This window comes from Sorghum bicolor, chromosome 3, assembly GCF_000003195.3.
Source record: "Sorghum bicolor cultivar BTx623 chromosome 3, Sorghum_bicolor_NCBIv3, whole genome shotgun sequence".
NCBI lineage: Eukaryota > Viridiplantae > Streptophyta > Magnoliopsida > Poales > Poaceae > Sorghum > Sorghum bicolor.
Window position 1 is genome coordinate 60437011 of NC_012872.2, and position 21075 is coordinate 60458085.

The 21075-nt window shown below is 49.2% G+C and overlaps 1 protein-coding gene across 1 annotated transcript; it reads right to left on the reverse strand.

Moving 5' to 3' along the window:
* On the reverse strand, positions 527-2458 carry LOC8068062 (UDP-glycosyltransferase 88B1). Its single transcript, XM_002458317.2, has one exon. It carries the CDS (start codon positions 2230-2232, stop codon positions 790-792), a length of 1443 nt encoding a protein of 480 aa, XP_002458362.1. The 5' UTR covers positions 2233-2458; the 3' UTR covers positions 527-789.

The window sequence follows — 21075 nt, forward strand, 5'->3', positions numbered from 1 at the left end:
TCGATTAAGGATGAATCATCGAATGATTTGGTGAAGTCAGTTTAGAACGGTTAGTATTAGTATGTATGGCTTCTCTTAATTTAAGGAATAAACTTCTCTAATTTTAATGTGAAAAATATATGCTGAAAACTTTAATATTGGTCAAATTATTATGTTGCCAAAACAACTTATGAAATTTGTTAGTTTATATTGCCATTGGTTTTGCCAAAATTTTATAGTATAAATCCGCCCTAGGTCATTTTTCGAGCTGGATTCGCCACTGGTGCCACGTCGCCAGTTTTTTATCAACCGTCTAATTCACGTGCTGAGTTACATCGAGCGCGAGCGTTCTGTGCAAGCACCATGTCTTGCAGGCTTGCAGCCCATTCCAAGCTCAGAAACATAAGAATCGGGAGTGAAAGCAAAGGTATTTGCACCACAAGATACACCTGCATATACAAAGACAAAGGTATTGCACTGTCATTTATTATGAGTCTTGGCTTAAATGATTTAAGGTCAGACCCAGTTAAATACGTATTCAATTCAATAGAAAATAGCTAGCTTATTATTATTGGATTCACGGACGTCATGTAAAAATTGTATGTGCGCGGATATATTGGCCAGTACTCTTAAAAACAAAAATGCTGCTACAATATTTTACCCAATTTCCAAAACACACATGGGGAAAAAATAGGACACCCAGTCCCGCAGACCCATAGATAATGACCAATGGCGGCTGGCCCACTTTCTCCCAGTGGACAAGTGTGCGCCAACGTCCGCCGTCCCTTCCAACAACAACCAACCAGGACGTCAAGTGCGTTTTTTCCACTCGTCCACCAGCCCGGCCAGCGTGGTCTCCGACTCGCCGCCCTCGCGCAGCGCGTCCTTGGCCTGGCGCATGGCCTCCAGCGTGCGCTCCCGGAGCCTCCTCCCGCCCTCGGAGTCCATGAGCCATCGCACCTTGGCAGCAACCTCCTCGGCCGCCACGAGGCCCGTGTCGGTGTCGTACCCTTCCACGGCCACGGCCAGCCGCATCTCCTTCTCCAGGAACACCCGGTTGAGCCGCTGCTCCGCGTAGAGCGGCCACGCCAGCATCGGCACGCCCGCCATCACCGCCTCCAGGACCGAGTTCCAGCCGCAGTGCGTGACGAAGCCGCCCACGGACGCGTGCCCCAGCACGTCCCGCTGCGGCGCCCACGACCTGACGACGAGGCCCCTGCCCTTGGTCCGGGCCAGGAACCCCTCCGGGAGGAGCGCGTCCAGGTCCGGCTCCGGCGGCTTCGCGAACTTCTTCGCCGGGTCGTCGCTGGGCGGCGCCCGGACCACCCACAGGAACCGCTGCCCGCTGGCTTCCAGGCCGGCCGCCACCTCCCTGATCTGCTCCGCGCTGAACCGGCCGAGGCTGCCGAAGCAGAGGAACACCACGCTGCCACTGGGCTGCGCGTCCAGCCACGCCAGGCACTCCTCGCCGCGCTTGCCCACCACCTCCACCGACTTGATGAGCGGCCCGATGCAGTAGACGGGCGGCGTCGGGAGGCCGGGCGGCGTGCAGTGCCCCGCGGCCACGGTCTCGACGGCGCGCTGCTCCAGCAAGCGGAGCGTGTTGACGATGACGCCATGGGAGCGGCAGAGGTCCTTGAAGCTCTTTAGGAAGCCGTCGTAGGCCGCGTCGTCGCGCTCCATGATGGGCAGGATGGAGTGCGTCGCCGGGAACGGCGGGATGCCCGGCACGTGAACGGGCTCCTCCCCCATGTCCTGGAAGCTCGCCGTGGTCCGCTCGTGGAGCACCGGGAGGTACAGGAAGAAGGCCAGGACCCCGGCGCCCGAGGTGAAGAAGAAGTAGGCGGGCACACGGAGTTCCTCCGCCACGTCCAGCGCGATGCTGCAGAAGAAGTCGAGCACGAGCACGGCCGGGGACGCGGCGGCCAGGAACTCGCGGAAGTGCGGGTTGGAGATGCGGACGAGCTCGAAGGTGAGCGCCTCGTGGTGCTTGGACTTGATGGGAGGGAGGCGCTCGACCTTGGGCAGGCGGTGGAAGGAGATGGACGGGTTGGCCGCGGAGACGCCGGCGAGGAAAGGCCCCGTGGCGCCCGTGTTGTAGGGCGGCTCGACGACGACGATTGTGACGGGCAGCCCCCGCGCGCCGAGGATCTTGCCAAGCTCGATCATGGAGACCAGGTGGCCCATCCCTGGCGACGGGTACAGCACAACCGGTCTCTGGGCGAGCCCCGTCGCGGCGGCGGCGGCCTCCATTTCCCCCACCCCCACCGAAGGAGAATGCTTGCGATGGCTAGTAGTGGAGTGGGCGAGTGGCGGACACGTTTCTGCTGTGAGAAGTAATGGAGGCACAGCCGCACAGGCACTGTCGTGACGCTTTTATACACGCGCGAGGCTTTTTTTTTTTTAACCCACGCGCGAGGCTTTTTCTTCGGGGGATTCCACGGTTGGTTTCATGGTTTGACTGCCTACTGTTTTCTTTTTCAGGAGTGTCCTTGACATAATTCATGTGGTTATTAAATCTGTCATATTTTTAGTTACAAATGCCATTAAAATGATAGTTATAGCACAAATTTTAAAGCACAATCAAACGTATAGTAATCTAATAGATTTAATAAAAAATCTGTCAACAAATAAATAGCAAGCACCTGTTTTTTATATAAAATAACACACACATATTTTTTTTATATAAAAGAACACACACATACACTGATACACCACATATATTCATCTTCATAAATACATTTAGGCACATCTTATCTCTATCTATATGATAGAAGCCCAAAGAGGTGCATATGGTACCCAACAAATAAGGATAGGATAGATATGTCAAATGCAGATCTAATTATACCTATTACTAATTCTAAATAGAATGTAAGGACGTAGGGATTTCTATGTAAACAGAGTATCATATTCCTATAGGCTCGAATGACCCCTTTTCATAATAAGAATGTATATTTGAAAACTAAACTAGACCGAAAAAACATTGTTATTAATAGATACAGCATATACCACTAAAAGAATATAGGAAGTCAGGAACCCTTGTTATTAAATCAAAGAATTGTGCTCGCAAAAAAAAAATCAAAGAATTGGACCCAATGTTCCGTGCGGCCGTGCCCATGACTCCCGCCACGCCCGTCCGACGCCTCTGCCCGCTGAGAGCAACTCATCACAACTTCCAAAGTCCCTAAATTAAGCTCTTAAACTTTTATTTACAGGCTATGATAAAAAAGTAAGGGTTTAAATTAAGACCCAACTCCAATAGAAAAAACAGACCAAGTCCTTATCTCACATGGAACCCATCTGTCATTGACAAATCCTACATCAACTCCACCATTTGTAATTCTTGTCTTGATTTATGGGTGGGGAGAAGAAAGTGAGTGAGACCCGCTGGATAGGGGGGTTCTAGATGTGAGGGGCTGAAACTATAATTTGTGAGGACATGGAAAATGGGGGCCCAAGTAAGAGGTGGGTTGGAGTTGATTTTTTTGGATCAAGTCCATAGATTTAAAATAGGGACTTGTTTAGGAGGTGGGCTGGAGTTGCTCTGATGTCCCGCCCATGGGCTAGTTGGAAAAAAGCTCACGTGCCTAAATGGTAGAGAGAAGCAAAACTACTTTTTAATGAAAATGCCTTTTAGGCTTCCTCCAAGATTTATAGAACAATTCCCGTTGTAACTTACGGGTATTTACCTAGTAGAGAGAACAATTCATAAAAGGAGTAGACGCCTTTTACCCTATTTGGAGTCTGCTCTGCAAAATCATGGCTGAAAGTGTTATTCGCTGATCTATTACGAGAGAAAAATAATGCTGACTAGTAAAAAAAGTACAGCCAACAAGCAAAGGAAGCCGTGGTACATGGAGTCCTACATCTGCTCCTGGAGCGGCTCCACTAGCGCTAATTAACCATGTGTTTGGTTAGGGGTTGGGTGGGTTGGGTTGGATCCAACCCGGTTTTTGGGGATGGAGCCACCCAGTGTTTGGTTGCCACTACTATGTAAAATCTTTTCCGAGACGGGCACTTTGGATTAACCGAGGCGGGCAACGAAACACCTCGAATGAAAGGTCACTGTAAATGAGGTATTTTCTGAGACGTTTTGCTGCTCGCAACGGTTAATTTGGCAAAAAAAAAATCCATGGACATGCCCCGTGAGCCCATCCATGGGCCCGCTGAGCCCATCCATGATTCATCGCTCGCAGGTGCCTGCAACTGGCCGCCGGATCCACCGCGGATGACGCCACTGGATCCGCACCCCTCATCTCCTCCCCACCGGACACCATGAGTGCCCCTCCTCCCCATCCCACTGGATGCGCCGCCGGAGGGGTCCTGCTCACCGGATCCTGGCCAAACACGCCGCTAGGGCGCTCGAGGGCCATGGGGAGGGCGCCGTGCTCGAGCTCGCTAGGCTGCCGTGTCGCTGAGCCACCAGTCGTCGTGTCGCGTCGTGTCGCAGCCGAGCCGCCGTGTATTCGTGTCGTGTCGCGTCGCAGCTGGGCCACCGCGTCGCCAGGCCACCAGCTCGCCGCGCACCGCTGTTGTTGAGAGAGAGGGAGGCGCCGACGGGAGGGGAGAGGGGATGGGTGCTCTTCTTCGAAGGGGTTGCTGGTGGGAGGGGAGGGCAGGGGGAGGGGGTGCTCGGGTTGGAGAGACTCGGGTGGGGAGGGCAGGGGATAGGGGAGTGGGTGCTCGAGTGGGTGCTTGGGTGCTGCGAATGGGAGAGGCATGGCTCTGGGTCCTGAGGAGAGGAAGAGGATGTGAAATGAGAGACTGCAACCCTAAATTCATATATTTATATTGTAGATGGTTACCGGGCCTCGCATGGGCCAGTTGGACCTCATTCTTTTCCGAGACGGGCCTTATAAAAGATCGTCTTGTTTAATATATTAACGGAGGCGGTTGTGTTAGAAAAACCGCCTCGGTTAATAGACATTAACTGAGGCGGTTCTGTTATGTTGCCTGCTCGGTTAATAGATTTTACGAGGCGGTTATTTTTAACCGCTCCGGTTAATAAAAAATGACCGCCTCGTTTAATCCAGGCATTAACCGGGGCGGTTGAAAATGCTGCCCGCCTCGAAAGATGTTTTCAAAAGGTCGCAGTAAATATTTTCTGTAGTAGTGTGCAGTTCTGCTTTTGGGGACGGAGCCAACCCGTTTCAGTATTTGGTTGAAGGATTGGGGACAGAGTGGCTTCGTTTAGTGTTTGGTTGAAGAAATTCAGTGTTTGGTGGGAGTCAACCCGGCTGGAGCGGCTCCGTCCGCCAGATTTTGACGCACGAGTCCAACCCGCATGTGAGAAAAATATTCCACTCTGGAGCCAAACCAACCCTCCCATCCTCCAACCAAACAACTACGGAACGGATTCGCTTCGATCCGGCTCGCCCCGTTCTTCAACCAAACACACGGTAACAGGGCCTTCATATGATTTAGGTGGACAACCTGTACGCATTGCTTCAGCTGGGTGAAAAGGATTCGGGCTTCCTGTGGCAAGAGGGGAACCCACGTTACACACGTTTCGTGGGTCTACGTACTGTGGTCCTACAGTCCATGCATGGATATGTGGTAACACGACGGACCCAGATCGACTGGCCGCCCGCTGCATGTGGAAGTGAATGCCAATTTCGCAACGCCAGTCGGCTTTGAACGTTATACGATGAACAGACGCACACGCACATGCCGAAATAATGGCTACCAGCTGCGGGCCGGGGGACGGGTCGCGGTCGCGTTCAAACGTGTGTGGAGCCCCAGTGAGAGCTACTGTATGTGGCAACGTCATCGATGACAGAAGGATCCGGTTCTGAACAACAACTTTGGGTGGCCGGCCTTGTTTAGTTGCTCATCTACTCCATATCTCATTGGAGTGAGCGAGTGGTGGTTCAAAAGGCTCGCTCACTTTATATCCTAGATTTAAACAAGGCCGCCTCTCCTATAGTTTACTTTCTTTCTCATTAAATGTTTAGACACATATATGAGTATTAAATATAAATTAAAAATAACTAATTATACAGATTATTATAATGGAAGTCGTTTAGTATTAAATTCGTCTTATAGAGTACTAAGAACTTCTATAATAAAAATATCTCATATGACAGTTGATATGATACCTCAAAACTTTACAACTTATATTTAAACAAGGCCTGATGAATTATCATCTTTCCTCAATCCCTACTAATACTAGCTTGATCACGTACCGGGTAGGTGGCGATGCTATGTTGAACCGGGTAAAAAAAAAAGAGCGTCGTTGTTCGTGGGTGATGCATTATGTCATTGTTCTGCTCATCCGGTAATAAAGTCCCTTTAGTGGTCCGTGATGACGTGCATATGGTAATATAATAGTTTCTGCTCAGCCTTTCCACGCTGTTCGTGTGTAATACGTGGCCGTCGTCGTAGAGCAAATGTCATCTAAGGTCTTGGATGTTGTCGAATTCACCTCAATCCACATATATTGGAGTGGATTATGGTGGAATTTAGTTCAAATTCTACTCTAACCCACCCCAATACATGTGGATTGATGTGAATCCAACTACATCCAAACAAATCCTAACACCTTGTTTGAATATACATCTAAATTGAGGTAGATACTCCTCCGTACTGGTATTAGAGGTCGTTTTGGCGTCCACAGAAAATAAATGAAAGGAAGTCGTTCTGGCGTCCAGTGAAGAACGCGCCGCGCGTTAATGCAGCAGGCAGTCGAGCCGTCGGACCTGCTGCCGCGCCCAAGCGAAACAAACGAGCGAATAAAACAAATCCCTGCGGCCACGCGCCATCGGAAAAAAATCGTGCAGCATAGCGAAGTAGAGGTAAAAAAGAACATTGCAGCCAAAGTTTTCGAATGCTGGAACTCTAGCATCAGGCCATGGAGCACTTACCAATCAGGCAACAAAGTATTGTTGTATAGGAGACACCTGTAGGCTTATTTAATACACTACTACAGAACAGGCCTTTGGTCACTTGCCCAAAATGAACAATAATCTCGGCCAAAACAGAGTCCGGGACAAAAACATATTTAGTCCCGGTTGGTGAGAACAACCGGGACTAAAAGTCCCCTGCCCAACGGCTATTATGTCAGACATTGGCAGAGGGGACTTTTAGTCCCGGTTGTTCTCACCAACCGGGACAAAAGCCAAGCCTTTAGTCCCGGTTGGTGTTACCAACCGGGATTAAAAGCTTTTGTCCCGGTCCGTCCCACCGGCCGAGACTAGTATTGGAATTTAGTCCCGGTTTTTAAAAGGAACCGGGATTAAATGTCCCTCCCCATATTTGAACTCTTCTTCCCGTGGTCGAGCCCATCGATCTTCACTCTTTTGCTGGTTCTTCATTTGGAGTTGCTTGTTCTAGCTTGCTCTCATCTCCGGCTATTGATTCATTTCATCGTTTCTACACCGTCATCGACTTGTTAATAGGTCCCTAGCTTCATCTTCTCAACATTTAGAAGCGGCGTATGTCATTTCCTAGTGTTATATTATTTTTTATTTTATGGTTTTTTTAAGAGGTTATTAGCTTCATCGCCATTTCAAAAGCGACGCGTTTTGTTAGAGAAATAGTGGTAATATGTTTTTTATTTTAATTAGTTTAGAAAAAATAAAATCATATAATACTTTAATTTGCAATTTTTGACCGATTTAGTTAGTTAATTATAACTAGTATACATACCACATTTCATGATTATTTAAGAAAATAGAGATTTTTTTGTGCTTTTTTAATTTAGCTTGTTTAGAAAAAATAGAAATATAGAATTTTAGGTTTTTTGTTACTTTAATTTCTCTATTAAAAATAAAAACATATAATACTTTAATTTGCAATTTTTGACCGATTTAGCTATTTAATTATAACAAGTATACATACCACATTTCATGATTATTTAGGAAAATAGAGAATTTTTGTGCTTTTTTAATTTAGCTTGTTTATAAAAATTAGAAATAGAGAATTTTAGGTTTTTTGTTACTTTAATTTCTCTATTAAAAATTAGAAACTTATAATACTTTAATTTGCACTTTATGACATGGTTAATTAGTTAATTATAACTAGTATGCATGCCACATTTCATGGTTAGTTAGAAAATAGAGAACTTTTATGTCTTTTTAATTTTGTTGGTTTAGAAAAACCAGAAATAGAGAATTTTAGGTTATTTGTTACTTTAATTTCTTTATAAAAAATTAGAAACTTATAATATTTTACATTGCAATGCAGACAATGACACGTCATTGGATGTACAATGCCGATCGCCGCTCCAAAGAATTCATTGATGGTGTGCATTATTTCTTAAGAGTGGCCGAGGAAAACAAGCGGGATGGATTCATATGTTGCCCATGTGCCTTGTGTCAGAATTTGAAGGAATATTCTAGCTCTAGAAATATTCACTCACATTTGTTGAAGTCGGGTTTTATGCCAAACTATATTTGTTGGACCAAGCATGGAGAAAACGGTATAATGATGGAAGAAGGTGAAGAAGAACAGTTGGAGCCTGACGACATTATTGCTCAATACGGTGACTTCGGTGATACAGCAATGGGAGAAGCTGAAGATGAGGCAGATGCAGAAGGCGCACCTGTTGAAGATGATGCTCTTGGTGATGTCATTCGTGAGGCACAAAAAGATTGCGAAAGTGAAAAAGAGAAGACAAAGTTTGACCACATGTTAGAAGATCACAAGAAATTATTATACCCATCTGCCCAGGATGGGCAAAAAAAACTGGGTACAACACTAGAACTGTTAAAATAGAAGGCACAGAATGGTGTATCCGATAAGGCATTTGGGCAATTATTGAAGATCCAAAAAAAATGCTGCCAAAGCCTAATGAACTGCCCACTACTACGTACGAAGCAAAACAGATCGTCTGTCCTTTGGGATTAGAAATCAAGAAGATACATGCATGTCCTAACGACTGCATCCTATACCGTGGCAAGGACTACGAGAATTTAGATGAATGCCCCGTATGTAAAGCATCACGGTATAAGATCAGGCGAGATGACCCTGGCGATGTTGAGGGGGAAGAACGTCCCAGAAAAAAAATCCCTGCAAAGGTTGTGTGGTATGCTCCTATAATACCACGTCTGAAACGTCTTTTTAGAAATAAGGACTATGCAAAATTATTGCGGTGGCACAAAGAAGACCGTAAAGTAGACAACATGTTGAGACACCCTGCTGATGGGTCCCAGTGGAGAGCAATAGACAGGGAATTTCCAGAGTTTGCAAAAGACGCAAGAAACTTAAGGTTCGCTTTAAGTACGGACGGTATGAATCCTTTTGGTGAGCAAAGCAGTAGTCATAGCACTTGGCCTGTTACACTATGTATCTACAACCTTCCTCCATGGTTATGCATGAAGCGAAAGTTTATTATGATGTCGGTGCTCATCCAAGGCCCGAAGCAACCGGGCAATGACATTGATGTCTATCTAAGGCCATTAATTGAAGAACTCCTTCTTTTATGGAGTGAAACAGGTGTTCGTGTGTGGGATGAGTACAAACAGGAACACTTCGACCTACGAGCACTGTTGTTTGTGACAATCAATGATTGGCCTGCTCTAAGTAATCTTTCAGGGCAGACAAACAAGGGATATAATGCATGCACACATTGTTTTGATGACCTTGATAGTATATATTTGAAAAAATGCAGAAAGGTCGTGTACCTTGGGTATCGTCGATTTCTTTCTATGAATCACCCAGTTAGAAAGAAAGGAAAGCATTTTAAAGGTAAGGCAGACCACCGATGCAAGCCTCGCAATAGAACTGGAGAAGATGTATTTGAGATGGTTAAGGATGTGAAAGTAGTTTTTGGTAAGGGACAAGGCAGCCAACCAGTTCCAAAAGATGCAGCGGGTCATGCACCCATGTGGAAGAAGAAGTCAATATTTTGGGAGCTACCCTATTGGCAAGTCCTAGAGGTCCGGAATGCGATCGACGTCATGCACCTAACAAAGAATCTTTGTGTGAACCTTCTAGGATTCATGGGTGTATATGGTAAGCCTAAGGATTCACTTGAAGCACGACAAGACTTGCAACGCATGGAAGAACGAGACAACCTGCATCCAGAGAAGACAGATGATGGACGCCAATATTTAAGACCTGCTAGCTACACTCTTAGCAATGAAGAGAAAGAAATCATGTTTGAATGCTTAAGCAGCATCAAGGTCCCATCTGGATTCTCCTCTAATATAAAAGGTATAATTAATGTGCCTGAGAAGAAATTTCTAAACTTAAAGTCGCATGACTGCCATGTGCTTATGACGCAATTGCTTCCAGTTGCATTAAGAGGAATTCTACCTCCACATGTACGTCTGGCCACCGTAAAGCTATGTGCATTCCTCAATGCAATTTCTCAGAAGGCAATCAATCCACTAGAACTAGCTGCTCTACAGAATGATGTGGTTCAATGTCTTGTCAGCTTTGAGTTAGTGTTCCCACCATCCTTCTTTGATATCATAACACACCTCCTAGTTCATCTGGTCAAGGAGATCAATATTCTGGGTCCTGTGTTCCTACATAATATGTTTCCCTTTGAGAGGTTTATGGGAGTTCTGAAGAAATATGTTCACCAACGTGCTCGGCCAGAAGGATGCATCGCCGAGGGCTATGGGACAGAGGAGGTCATTGAGTTCTGTGTTGAATTCATTCCTGAACTTGACCCAATTGGTGTTCCTGAATCGCGCCACGAGGGCAGACTGAGTGGAAAGGGAACACTAGGAAAGAAAACATACATCGGTACGGGGGACGATTCTTTCAATAAAGCACACTACACAGTTCTTCAAAACTCATCCGTGGTGGAGCCGTATGTCACGAAACACAAGGACTTCCTACGATCGCAATTCCCAGAGAAGAATGAAGGTTGGCTTATGCGTCAGCACATAGACACTTTCAGTGATTGGTTACGAAAAGAATGTCAGGGTAATGACCAGATTGATGAGCAACTGTATTTGTTGGCTAGGCAACCATCATGGCACATCCTCACGTACAAAGGGTACGAGATAAATGGAAATACATTTTACACCCTAGGCCAACATAAAAGAAGCACGAACCAAAATAGTGGAGTTCGCGTAGACGCCATAGACCCGAATGGAAACAGACAAACATATTATGGTCGTATAGAGGAGATTTGGGAACTAGACTACGCACCTAATTTTAAAATCCCTTTGTTCTGGTGCCAATGGGTGAAGGTTACCGGAGGCGGGGTGACAGTTGACAAAGACTATGGAATGACAACAGTGGACCTCAACAATGTTGGTTACAAAGATGAACCATTCGTCCTTGCTGCTGATGTGAATCAGGTGTTCTATGTGAAAGACATGTCTACAAAATAGAAGAGAGGGAAAAATGACAACAAATCAACAAACGAGCCAAAACGCCATATAGTTCTCTCAGAGAAAAGAAACATTGTGGGAATTGAGGACAAGTCAGATATTTCAGAAGATTATGAAAGGGATGACCGAATCACGCCTTTCAATGTGACCAAAGATCCGAGCATACTGATAAATGCTGAGGACACTCCATGGTTACGTCAAGATCATGACCAAGGAACATACGTCAAAAAGAAGATCACTATTGTGCCCGCCTAATAAATAGATTGCAATATAGTATGTGTATGTGACAATTGTAACTTAAGATGTTTATATTAGTTTTTCTTATTTTATATCATTTCAAATAATGAAATGACATTTAAGTTTGATATATTGCAACAAACTTTGTATTCATTACTTTTCTATTTGGGACCATACAGGGTTCGGTCAAAGTGTGTGTTTCTAAAAACCAATGCTTTGACTTTGGTCAAACTTGGTCAAATGACCCATTTGATGACTTGAAATGAAAAAAATTTGAATATAAAGTTGTTAGAGATCATCAAGATCTACATTTGATATATTGTCCATTTTTCCATTTGGATAAATTTGAGCCAATCCTAAGCACATTTGTTCAAAATCCAAGACGGGTATTGGTCAAACTTGGTCAAATGACAAACTAAATTACTTAAAATGAAAAAATTTTGAATACCAATTTGTTAGATATCACCAAGATCTAAACTTTTTATATAGACAACTTTTATGTTTGAGAAAGTTTAAGTTCACAATACCCACCAATTCTTGAATCTCACACAAACTATATGAAACTACATGTGTCAATTGTGGATTTTGAACTACACCTTCGCAACACTTTGTCAAATGCAAAAATGGTCTATATATTAAATGTAGATTTTGATGAGTGGAACAATATTGGTATTCATGACTTTTCCGTTCGAGACCATCTAGGGTTCCGAAAACCCATGCGTGGCTATGAATTCTATCAAAATTCAAAATTGAGTGGTTCAAACTTTTCCAAAAGAAAAGTTGACCATTAGACAAAATGTAGAACTTGATGAGTGCAACAAACTTTGTATTCATTACTTTTCCATTTGGGACCATATAGGGTTCGCAAAGTGTGTGTTTCTAAAAACCAATGCTTTGACTTTGGTCAAACTTGGTCAAATGACCCATTTGATGACTTGAAATGAAAAAAATTTGAATACAAAGTTTTTAGAGATAATCTGATGTAATGGTCAATATTGTTGTAAGCATAAATAAATAAGAAATAGAGGAAAAATTTTAAAAAATAATTCGATGTAATGGTGAATATCACGTATACCATGATTTTGGAGATAAATGATGATAAATAAACAAAATTTACGTTTAAATATTGCACAAACAAATTTTTGTATCAAAACATCTGCTTTAAGATATTAAAATTAAATAATACATTTTTGCATTAACAAAATACTAATTATTTTTCATATTTAAGTTTGTTAATATAAGTGATGAAAAGATTTTATGTTTCCAAATTTACTATGTAACCAATTAGACAAAATGAAATGAAACTATTATTTTTTAACAAATTAATACCTATTATTCTATTTACTATGCAGTTAACAACATTAATCTAATTATTGTATGCATAAATAAATAAGAAACTGAAAAATACATTTAGTCCCGGTTCCTGGCTAGAACCGGGACTAAAGGTAGCCTTTAGTCCCGGTTCTGACCTGGAACCGGGACTAAAGGGTGGACCTTTAGTCCCGGTGCGTAGCACCAACCGGGACTAAAGACCCTTTAGTCCCGGTTGGTGCTACGCACCGGGACTAAAGGTCGCCGTAGCTATTTATACGAACAGTCTTCTTCCTTCTGGATCCCGTTGCCCTTGTTCTTCATCCGCCGCGCGCCGCTCCTCCCCGCCGTCGCCTCGCCCTCGTCCCCGGCCGAGCGCCGTCGTCTGGAGCCTAGGAGCGTCGCCGCCGCCACCGCAGCCGAGGAGCGCCCCCACCGCCACCGCCACCGAGCCGAGGAGCGCCCCCACCACCGCCACCGAGCCGAGGAGCGCCCCCACCACCGTTTCTTCTCCGACGACCGTACGCCACGCGCGTTCCTTCTTCTCCGGCGACCGTACACCGCACGAGCTTCTTCTCCCTCGGCCGCCATAGTACGATGATGAGACCTCTCGGCCGGCACACTTGTTGCATTGTGATTATTTTTTTAGAAACTATATATGTTGTTGAGCGCTTTGTATATATATTGAGATGAGATGTATATGTTGTTGGGAAACTACATTATTTTTTTAGAAACTATATATTATTTTTTTAGAAACTATATATGTTGTTGAGAAACTATAATATTTTTTTAGAAACTATATATTATTTTTTTAGAAACTATATATGTTGTTGAGAAACTATAATATTTTTTTAGAAACAATACATGGTTTGAGACTTTTTTTTAAATTACTCGTCATTATTGCTCAATGATTTCTATTTGCATATACAATTTATGTTCATAGTATTCATGTGTAGACAATCAAGTAAAATGTGTGAACGAGTCCATATATATTCATAGTTATATATACTTTGTAACTTTTAAATTCTATTGTAGGAATACAATATTTAACATAATTTGTCTTTGTCTTCATCTATTCTGTTCTATGATATAAATAAATTCTTTTGAAAATAATTATCATTGTCTTGTTAAACATGTTAAATATTTGCAAAAGTAAAGTTAGGTGATGTGAACTCAAACATGAAATAAGTTGTGCACAAACACTATATAAGAATAAATTTTATTGGATCATCAATTAAAAAATAATGTAGTTCGAAGAGTCACCAAATTTAATTTTCTATTTCCAAACTTTAACTATCCTTTCGCTTTGAACTTCCTATCGGCTTCGTCTCGAGCATACTTATATTTATCAATTTCTCAGCGAGTTTTTCATTTGGAATGACATGTTTTATCCTATGTTGTAATTAGTTAGTAGGGATAGATATTGAAATGAGATGTATAATTTCTATTTTATAATTTATCTGTCGGTGTTTTCCCCGGGGGGGTCACACCAACGAGTAAATTTGTATGCGTGCTCCCTTTCCCGGATGGTGATGCAAGAAGACACAGAGATTTATCCTGGTTCGGGCAAGAGAAGGCCCTACGTCCAGCGGGGGGGAGAGAGTTTGTATTATCTTGCACCTAAGTGCTTGTACAGGGGCGAATACAAGCGTGGTATGAAGTGTGGAGCTCTACTACGTATGAGCGTGGTCTTGTGCCGTGATGATCCCGTTCTATTCCTGAGTCCCCCCTTTTATAGTTCCAAGGAAGGGCCTAGGGTACATGTATTGGTGTAGGAATTGGAGCCGATAGCAGCATGGAGCGCTGACCTACTCGAGGTTTCCGTACCGGCATGCCCTCGAGCCGTCCCGTCTCAATAGCCTGGTGATGATCACGCGTGCCCCTGCTTTCTGCTCTGCGCGCCGTCTTGGATTGGTTCGGCGGATGCACGCTTATATGGCTCGGCGGCAAATCCGGCGGAGCGGTTACGGCGTGGTCAGTCGACGCCCGACTCGTCTCCAGGAAGGAGCCTGGTGAAGTCGGGGGTCGGACGCCGTACGAGGTGTCGATATCTGGAGCGCTGACCTTGGGTGTCTCGAGGGGGTCCCGATTAGACGTTCCATCCTTGTTTCCCGCGTCCTGACACGCCCTGGGTCGTTCGGTGGGAAGGCTGCAAAAAGAACGATGAGACAGAAGCCTCCCGTGACCCGTGTGTTAGGTGGGGAAGCGTCAGGTGCATTAAATGCCCTGGCTCTCGTGCGCGCGTCAGGCGGCGGACAGTGTCCTTGCGCTCGACGCCTCTCGGTTCGCTCGAGCCCGCTTCCGTATTCGACGGCAGTTGTCGCTCGAGCCCTGACCGATTCGCTCGACGCTATTTCCGTCTTCGAGGCTGCGACCGTCGATGGCCGCGCGTGTGTACGGATGGTCTCGTTATACGCATTGGTGAGGGTACCCCTTGTTGATACCCTCGACAGTAGCCCCCGAGTCTTCATTCGAGCGCTGGCGCTCGAGTGGAGACTTTCGTTTTTACGGTCGAGCTTCCACGGGGGCGCGCGAGCGACCCCGCGGGGGTAGCCCCCGAGCCCTCGAGGGAGTATTTAACTCCTTCGAGGATTATTTTGCCAATTTTGCAGAAACGTTGTCAACACCCGTGGTGGAAGGTTCTGTTCGGCTTTGCCTTGCGTGGAGGTTTCGACGTACTCTCGATAGAGCGAGCGTCTTCCACCCCAGATTGAGTTCCTAGCGGGTAGTCCAAGTGAGAACCTGTGCCCCTTTCGAGGGGGTCAGCTGTAGCCCGGAGGCGTCCTCATAAAGCAGGGTCGACGTGGTCGGGGATACAGGTCTCATTCGATAGAGTCCAGCGGCTCGATGCCTCCCTTCGGGGGGATTCCTCTCGACTGTCTCGACCCTACCTTGGACATCGCCAGCGAGTCCTCGAGGCGGGCCTCGATTTTCGACCACTCGCTGGGGATCCCTGACTCTTGGTGCTCGAGATCGGCTGTCGAACCCTTACGACGGGCCAGCCATCGACCTCTCGAGACTATCGCGGGCGCATACCTTGGCTTACGAAGTAAGGAAACTGTCGTGCCGGTTCGTCTTTCTGCCCGTTGGGCGCACCTTTTGAGGTAAGTGACGTTGCGACACTGTATCGGCGGGGAATTCGGAGCGTCCGGCCTGTGAGGAGAGAAAGGACCGTTAGACGGCGCATTTATGGGAGGGAGTTACCTTATTTCTCGGATCTGTCCGTTGGCGGACCGCTGCCTATAAATACGTCGTGGCGTCGCCGCCGTTCCTCTCCCTTCCGCCTTCTCGCTTTTATTCTCTCGTTGCCTTTGCTTTCTCGCCGTCTCACGCGCACACGCCTCCTCGAGCTGTAGTGAATCTACCGTCCCTCCAGCCGAGATGCCTGTAAGACTCGTCGCCGCCGACGACTGGCGCCCGTCGTCGATGACGGAGCGCCGGTTGTTAGAGCTTGAGAAAGAGGGACTGCTGCGCCGCCGTACCTCGCTATCGTCGCCAGAGTGGATCGCGCCGCCGGCGAGTCACAGGGGGCCTCAGCCTCCCGAGGGCTACGTGGTGTCGTTCACCAAGTTCCACCGCCACGGTTTGGGCGCGCCCCCGAGCCGCTTCATGCGGGCCCTCTGCTTCCATTATGGGGTGGAGCTCCAGCACTTCTCTCCGAACGCCGTCACCGTAGCGGCGGTCTTCGCCGCCGTGTGTGAGGGCTACTTGGGGATGATGCCGCACTGGGAGCTGTGGCTCCACCTCTACAGGGGAGAGCTTTTCCATGCCCCCACCGGAACCACGGGCGTAAGGAAGCCCGTGCGGGCGGGATGCCTCAATCTGGTGCAGAAGACGGGGAAGACGGACAGGCCGCGGGAGTACATCCCGGTAGGGTTATCGACCAACCACGCCGGCTGGGACTCCCAGTGGTTTTACCTGCGGAACGATGACAACCTCCTGCCTTCCTACTCGGGCCGTCTGATCATGGAGCGTCCAGCGGATTGGACATACGGCGTCGTCCAAGCTCATCAATCTCGGCTCGACCCCCTCCTCGACGCCCTGAAGAAGCTTCGCCAGGAGGGTTTGACCGCCGCTCTCGTCCTCTCGGCCGTCCATCATCGGAGAGTTCTCCCTTTGATGTCTCGACCGTTGAGGATGGACGAGATGGGCCCTGGCGTCTCATCTCGGGACCTCGAGGCGTGTCTGATGTCCAACGAGGCTCCGGCGGACGACGAAGTCGCGGCCCGAGTCAGGGCTGCAATTGCCGGTGATTTTCAGCCGGAGCATGTTAACGGCTTCCCCATGAGACCTGACGCAGGCTCGATCGATCTGGTACGCTTCCTTCTTGCGCGCAGCCTCGATTCTGGGTTTCCTTTCTCCCCTCTCTTTTTTCTAAGTCTACCTTAGTTTTGGCAGGGTCGGATTGATGTCCGGTCCTCGAGGCCTCCGGTAAAGGAGGACGAGGTCGATCGTGACAAACGGCGCCAATCTGCCGAAAAGCTAAAGTCTGCCAAGGACTCTGCAAAGAAGGGGGAGAAGAAGAAGAACCTCGACCGCCAAGCATTAGAGGCGCGTCGAGCCAAATCCAGGCAGAGGGGGGAGCCTGAGGAAGAATCCCCTAACGATGATGACGATGACGACGAGGACAGCGACGACTCCGAGGGGATGGCGTCGCGCCTCGATCGGATTCTCGAGGGCCCGCCTCGAGGTGACGTCGACGCCCCCCGGACGGAGGCGCCAGAGGAGGGTCCGAGCGGATCTCGTCGCCCCCGGGCCGACACCCCTCCCGCGCCCAAGGCGGGCCAAGACGCACCGCGCCCTCCCCCGGTGCCCAGGGAGAGCGGTCTGGCTAGGCCCCAGGCGTCGGGGCCACTAACTCGTGGTCGCGCCGCGGCCTCTGAGAAAGGAGATGCCGGCCGTAGGAGCGCCAGTCCCGGCGCCCGCCAGGCGGGGACCGACGCGCCTAAGCCAGTGCCTGCCCCCGAGGGGCCTGGAGCCCTGACGCGGGGTGGCTCGAGGCCCACTGGTCGGGGTGGCGGGAGGCGAGCCGTTCTCCCTGTGGGGTAAGCCTTTTTGATGTTGCGGTTTTTGTCTTCCCATTCTTCCACCTTCCCTCATATGCCAACCTTTTCTCAGGCTAAAGCGGACCCTTGAGCAGGCCCAACCGTCCATGGCAAAGAGGCTCAAAACGGGTGCCGCCTCCAAGGAACCAGGTTCGTAGTTTATTTCTGGGCGTTGCGATGTTCTTGTGTCGGTTATCATAACGTCTGACCCTTACCCTTTGTTTCGTAGGCTCCTCCAGCTCCCAACCTCCAGCCGGCGTCAAGAGGGCTCCGTCTCGTCCCGCGCCTACTCCGTCGCCGCCGACTCGTGATGGGGCGCCCCAGACGCAAGCGTCAGAGGGAGCCCCCGAGCCCCCTCGATTGGGGGTCGAGGGGGAACCCATCACCATCAGCGATACGTCCGATGGTAACGAAACGTCTGGGGGCGCTCGCCCTATGGAGGAGGAAGCGTCGACCCCCAACGTCGCGGGATCGACTCCCTGGCCCGCCGGCCTCCGCACCCTCGAGGAGGAGAAGAAGAAGCGGGAGGAGGATGAACAGCGAGAGCGCGAGGCGGGGCGGCAGCCGCAGGAATATGAGGCACAACAACAGCAGCAACAACAAACAGCAGCAGCAGCAACAGCAGCAGCAACAGCAACAACTGTAGGAGCAACCGCAGCAGCAGCAGCCGCAACCACCGCAGCATCAACTGCAGCAGCAGCAGGCGGGCCAAGAGGAGGGACCGCTCGAGCCTCCGCCCCAAGGTTCGGCCCAGCCAGTGCCACCGGAGCCGCAAGAGCTCGGCGGGGAGGAGGACCTGCCGGTGTACGGCCCCCCAACTCCGGCGTGGCTCCTCCCGGGGGCACCTGCCGCGATCCGGGCAGAGCCGGGGCGAGCGGATGGAGTGGTGGCGCTCGCCTGCCTGAAGCGCACGCCCCCCGACCCCGAGTCCGATATCAAGAGGACAATTTACGGCATGGACGGGATCGCCCCAGGGTTCCTCCGGGAACGTCGGGCGTGGGAGGACCGCTTTCCTTCCGAGGAGGATGAAATTGGGGCATCGGGGACCAAGGACGGAACCTGGAAGACGGTGGACGACGACGGACGGTTCCCATGCCTCGTCGACCTGTTCCTGCGCCAGGGGGGCTCCCTCGAGACCGTCGAGGGCCTCATCCGCGGCATTAAGGCGCGGGCTGACCGGGAGATGGAGCACTGGTGCCCCGACCGCATCCGTATCCGGGCCTCCCACGACCCGTCTGAGCCCGACATCTTCCTCGACGATCGGAAGGAGGCGGAGAAGTGGGAACACGTCGAGGAGCTCCGCCTTTGGATGAAGCATGTGGTGGGGCTCCTCTCGGACGTTATCAACAACGGGCTCGGCCCGGCTTATTTCGTAAGTGTTTCTCGAACTCCAATCCTCATGGTGTTTTCTGGTTTCTGTGTTCTAATCCATCCGACCCTTGATTCGCAGGATATGGAAGAGACCTCCCGCATCAAGTCCAGCTTCATACACGCCACGAGGGGCGGTTGGGAGCAGCTCCCCCTCCTCAAGGATCAACTCCTCGAGTCGCAGGAGAAGCTCCTTAAAGCTTACAAAGATCTCATAGCACTCGAGGAGGAGAAGAAGGCGAGGGAGGCTGCCTTGGCCGAGGCCCGAGAGGCTTCGAAGAAGGCGGAGGAGGAGACGATGCAGCTACGGGAGCGGGCTCTTACGGTCGAGGAAGCCGCGTCCAGAGCCCGGGAGGAGGCCCTGTCCTACAAGAGCGTTATCGCGGATCTGGACAAGGAGAAGGGCCTCCTTAAATCCGATCTAGACTCTCTCCGAGAGTCCTTCCGAAAGATGAAGGTGGAGCATGTGAATGGCGAGGTCGCTAGGGGCGCCGCGGAGGAAGCCAAGAAGAAGGCCCTCGAAGATCTCGAGGCGGAGCGGGCTCGATCCCGCAGTCTCTCTAACGACGTCGAGCGTCTGAAGGGAGAATTGCTGGAGAAGGGTGGGGCCATTGCTCAGGCTGGCAAGGCGATCGAGGATCTCCGCGTTGCCAACACCGAGCTGGCACGCTCCAACAGAGAGATCGAGGGGGCCAACACCAGGTTGGTCGGCGAGAACACAGCCCTCGAGGAGACCGTACGCGGTATGTTTCCTCTATCAGATTTCTTTTTCTGAGGTGTGCTTAGTTTTTCCTAAGGTCTCTTTGTATTGGCTTTTACAGGGCTCAAGGACGAGCTCCTGGCCGCCCAAGCCGAGGCTCGCAACGCCAAGGCTCAGCTCGAGGCGGAGGTTGCTTTGAACCGTCGAGTACGGACGGCGATAAGTGATCTCTCGACCTCTTGGGAGGTCGAGCCTATGGATGAGTCAAGGGAGGACGCTCGAGGCGACGCCCTGGTCGACCAGTTGTGCTACATAGGCGCGACGCTGCGAGATCGGGTGCGGGACGCCCTCCACATCGGGGTGAAGCGGGCGATGGCGGTTGTCTGCTCGGGCTTCTCCTACGACATGGAGGTGGTGTCCCATGGCTTCGTCACCGACATCTCCAAGACCGACGCAGAGAACGAGGAGAGGCTCCATGCCTTGATCGACGATGCGGAGGCTCCTAGGGAAAGGTTGGCCAAGCTTTTCGAGCCTGAGGTGCTCCCTCCTGAGTTTAGCTCGGGCGGAGGCGAGAGCGGTGAGGATCGTGCCGCGGACTGAGGCCTGCGAGCCTGCTCAGGGCGCCTGAGGCCCCTTGTACAATACTTTGTTAATTCTGTGGGTAACTGATGCTGTATCACTTTCGTAATTGTTAGATGCTTATTTTGTCTTTCCGCTTGATGCTTTCGTTTCTCTTTGCGCCTACGTTTGTATCCCTTGCTCGATTTTTCGTAAAAGACCATCTCGATCACTTCAATGGTGGGGAAGCGAGTAGAGTTTCCGTAGCTCGGGGGCGTAGGAGTTCTCCAGCTCGTTGTCCCTCGGCCTTTGAGGGGCTCGAGGTGCCTTAGCTACTCGAACCGTGCAAGGTTTACTACGTAAGAAAAGAAAACTTCTTGGTTTTTTCGATACTCGGGGGGGGGGGGGGGTGTCGTCCCCCTGGTAGCCCCCGAGGGGGTGCTGACTATGATGGGTCATAGTCGGCGCCCCCTTTTAACGTCGAGATCGTGACTTATTAATCTTCTCGGCGCAAAGAAAGAAGAATTGTTTCGAGGGAAAGACTTTATTTATTCATTCATTCGTTTACAAAGTCTTGGTACAAAAC

What these genes read in the sequence shown, in the direction of transcription:
- LOC8068062 (XM_002458317.2), bottom strand. Translation starts at nt 2,232, where the DNA reads ATGGAGGCCGCCGCCGCCGCGACGGGGCTCGCCCAGAGACCGGTTGTG.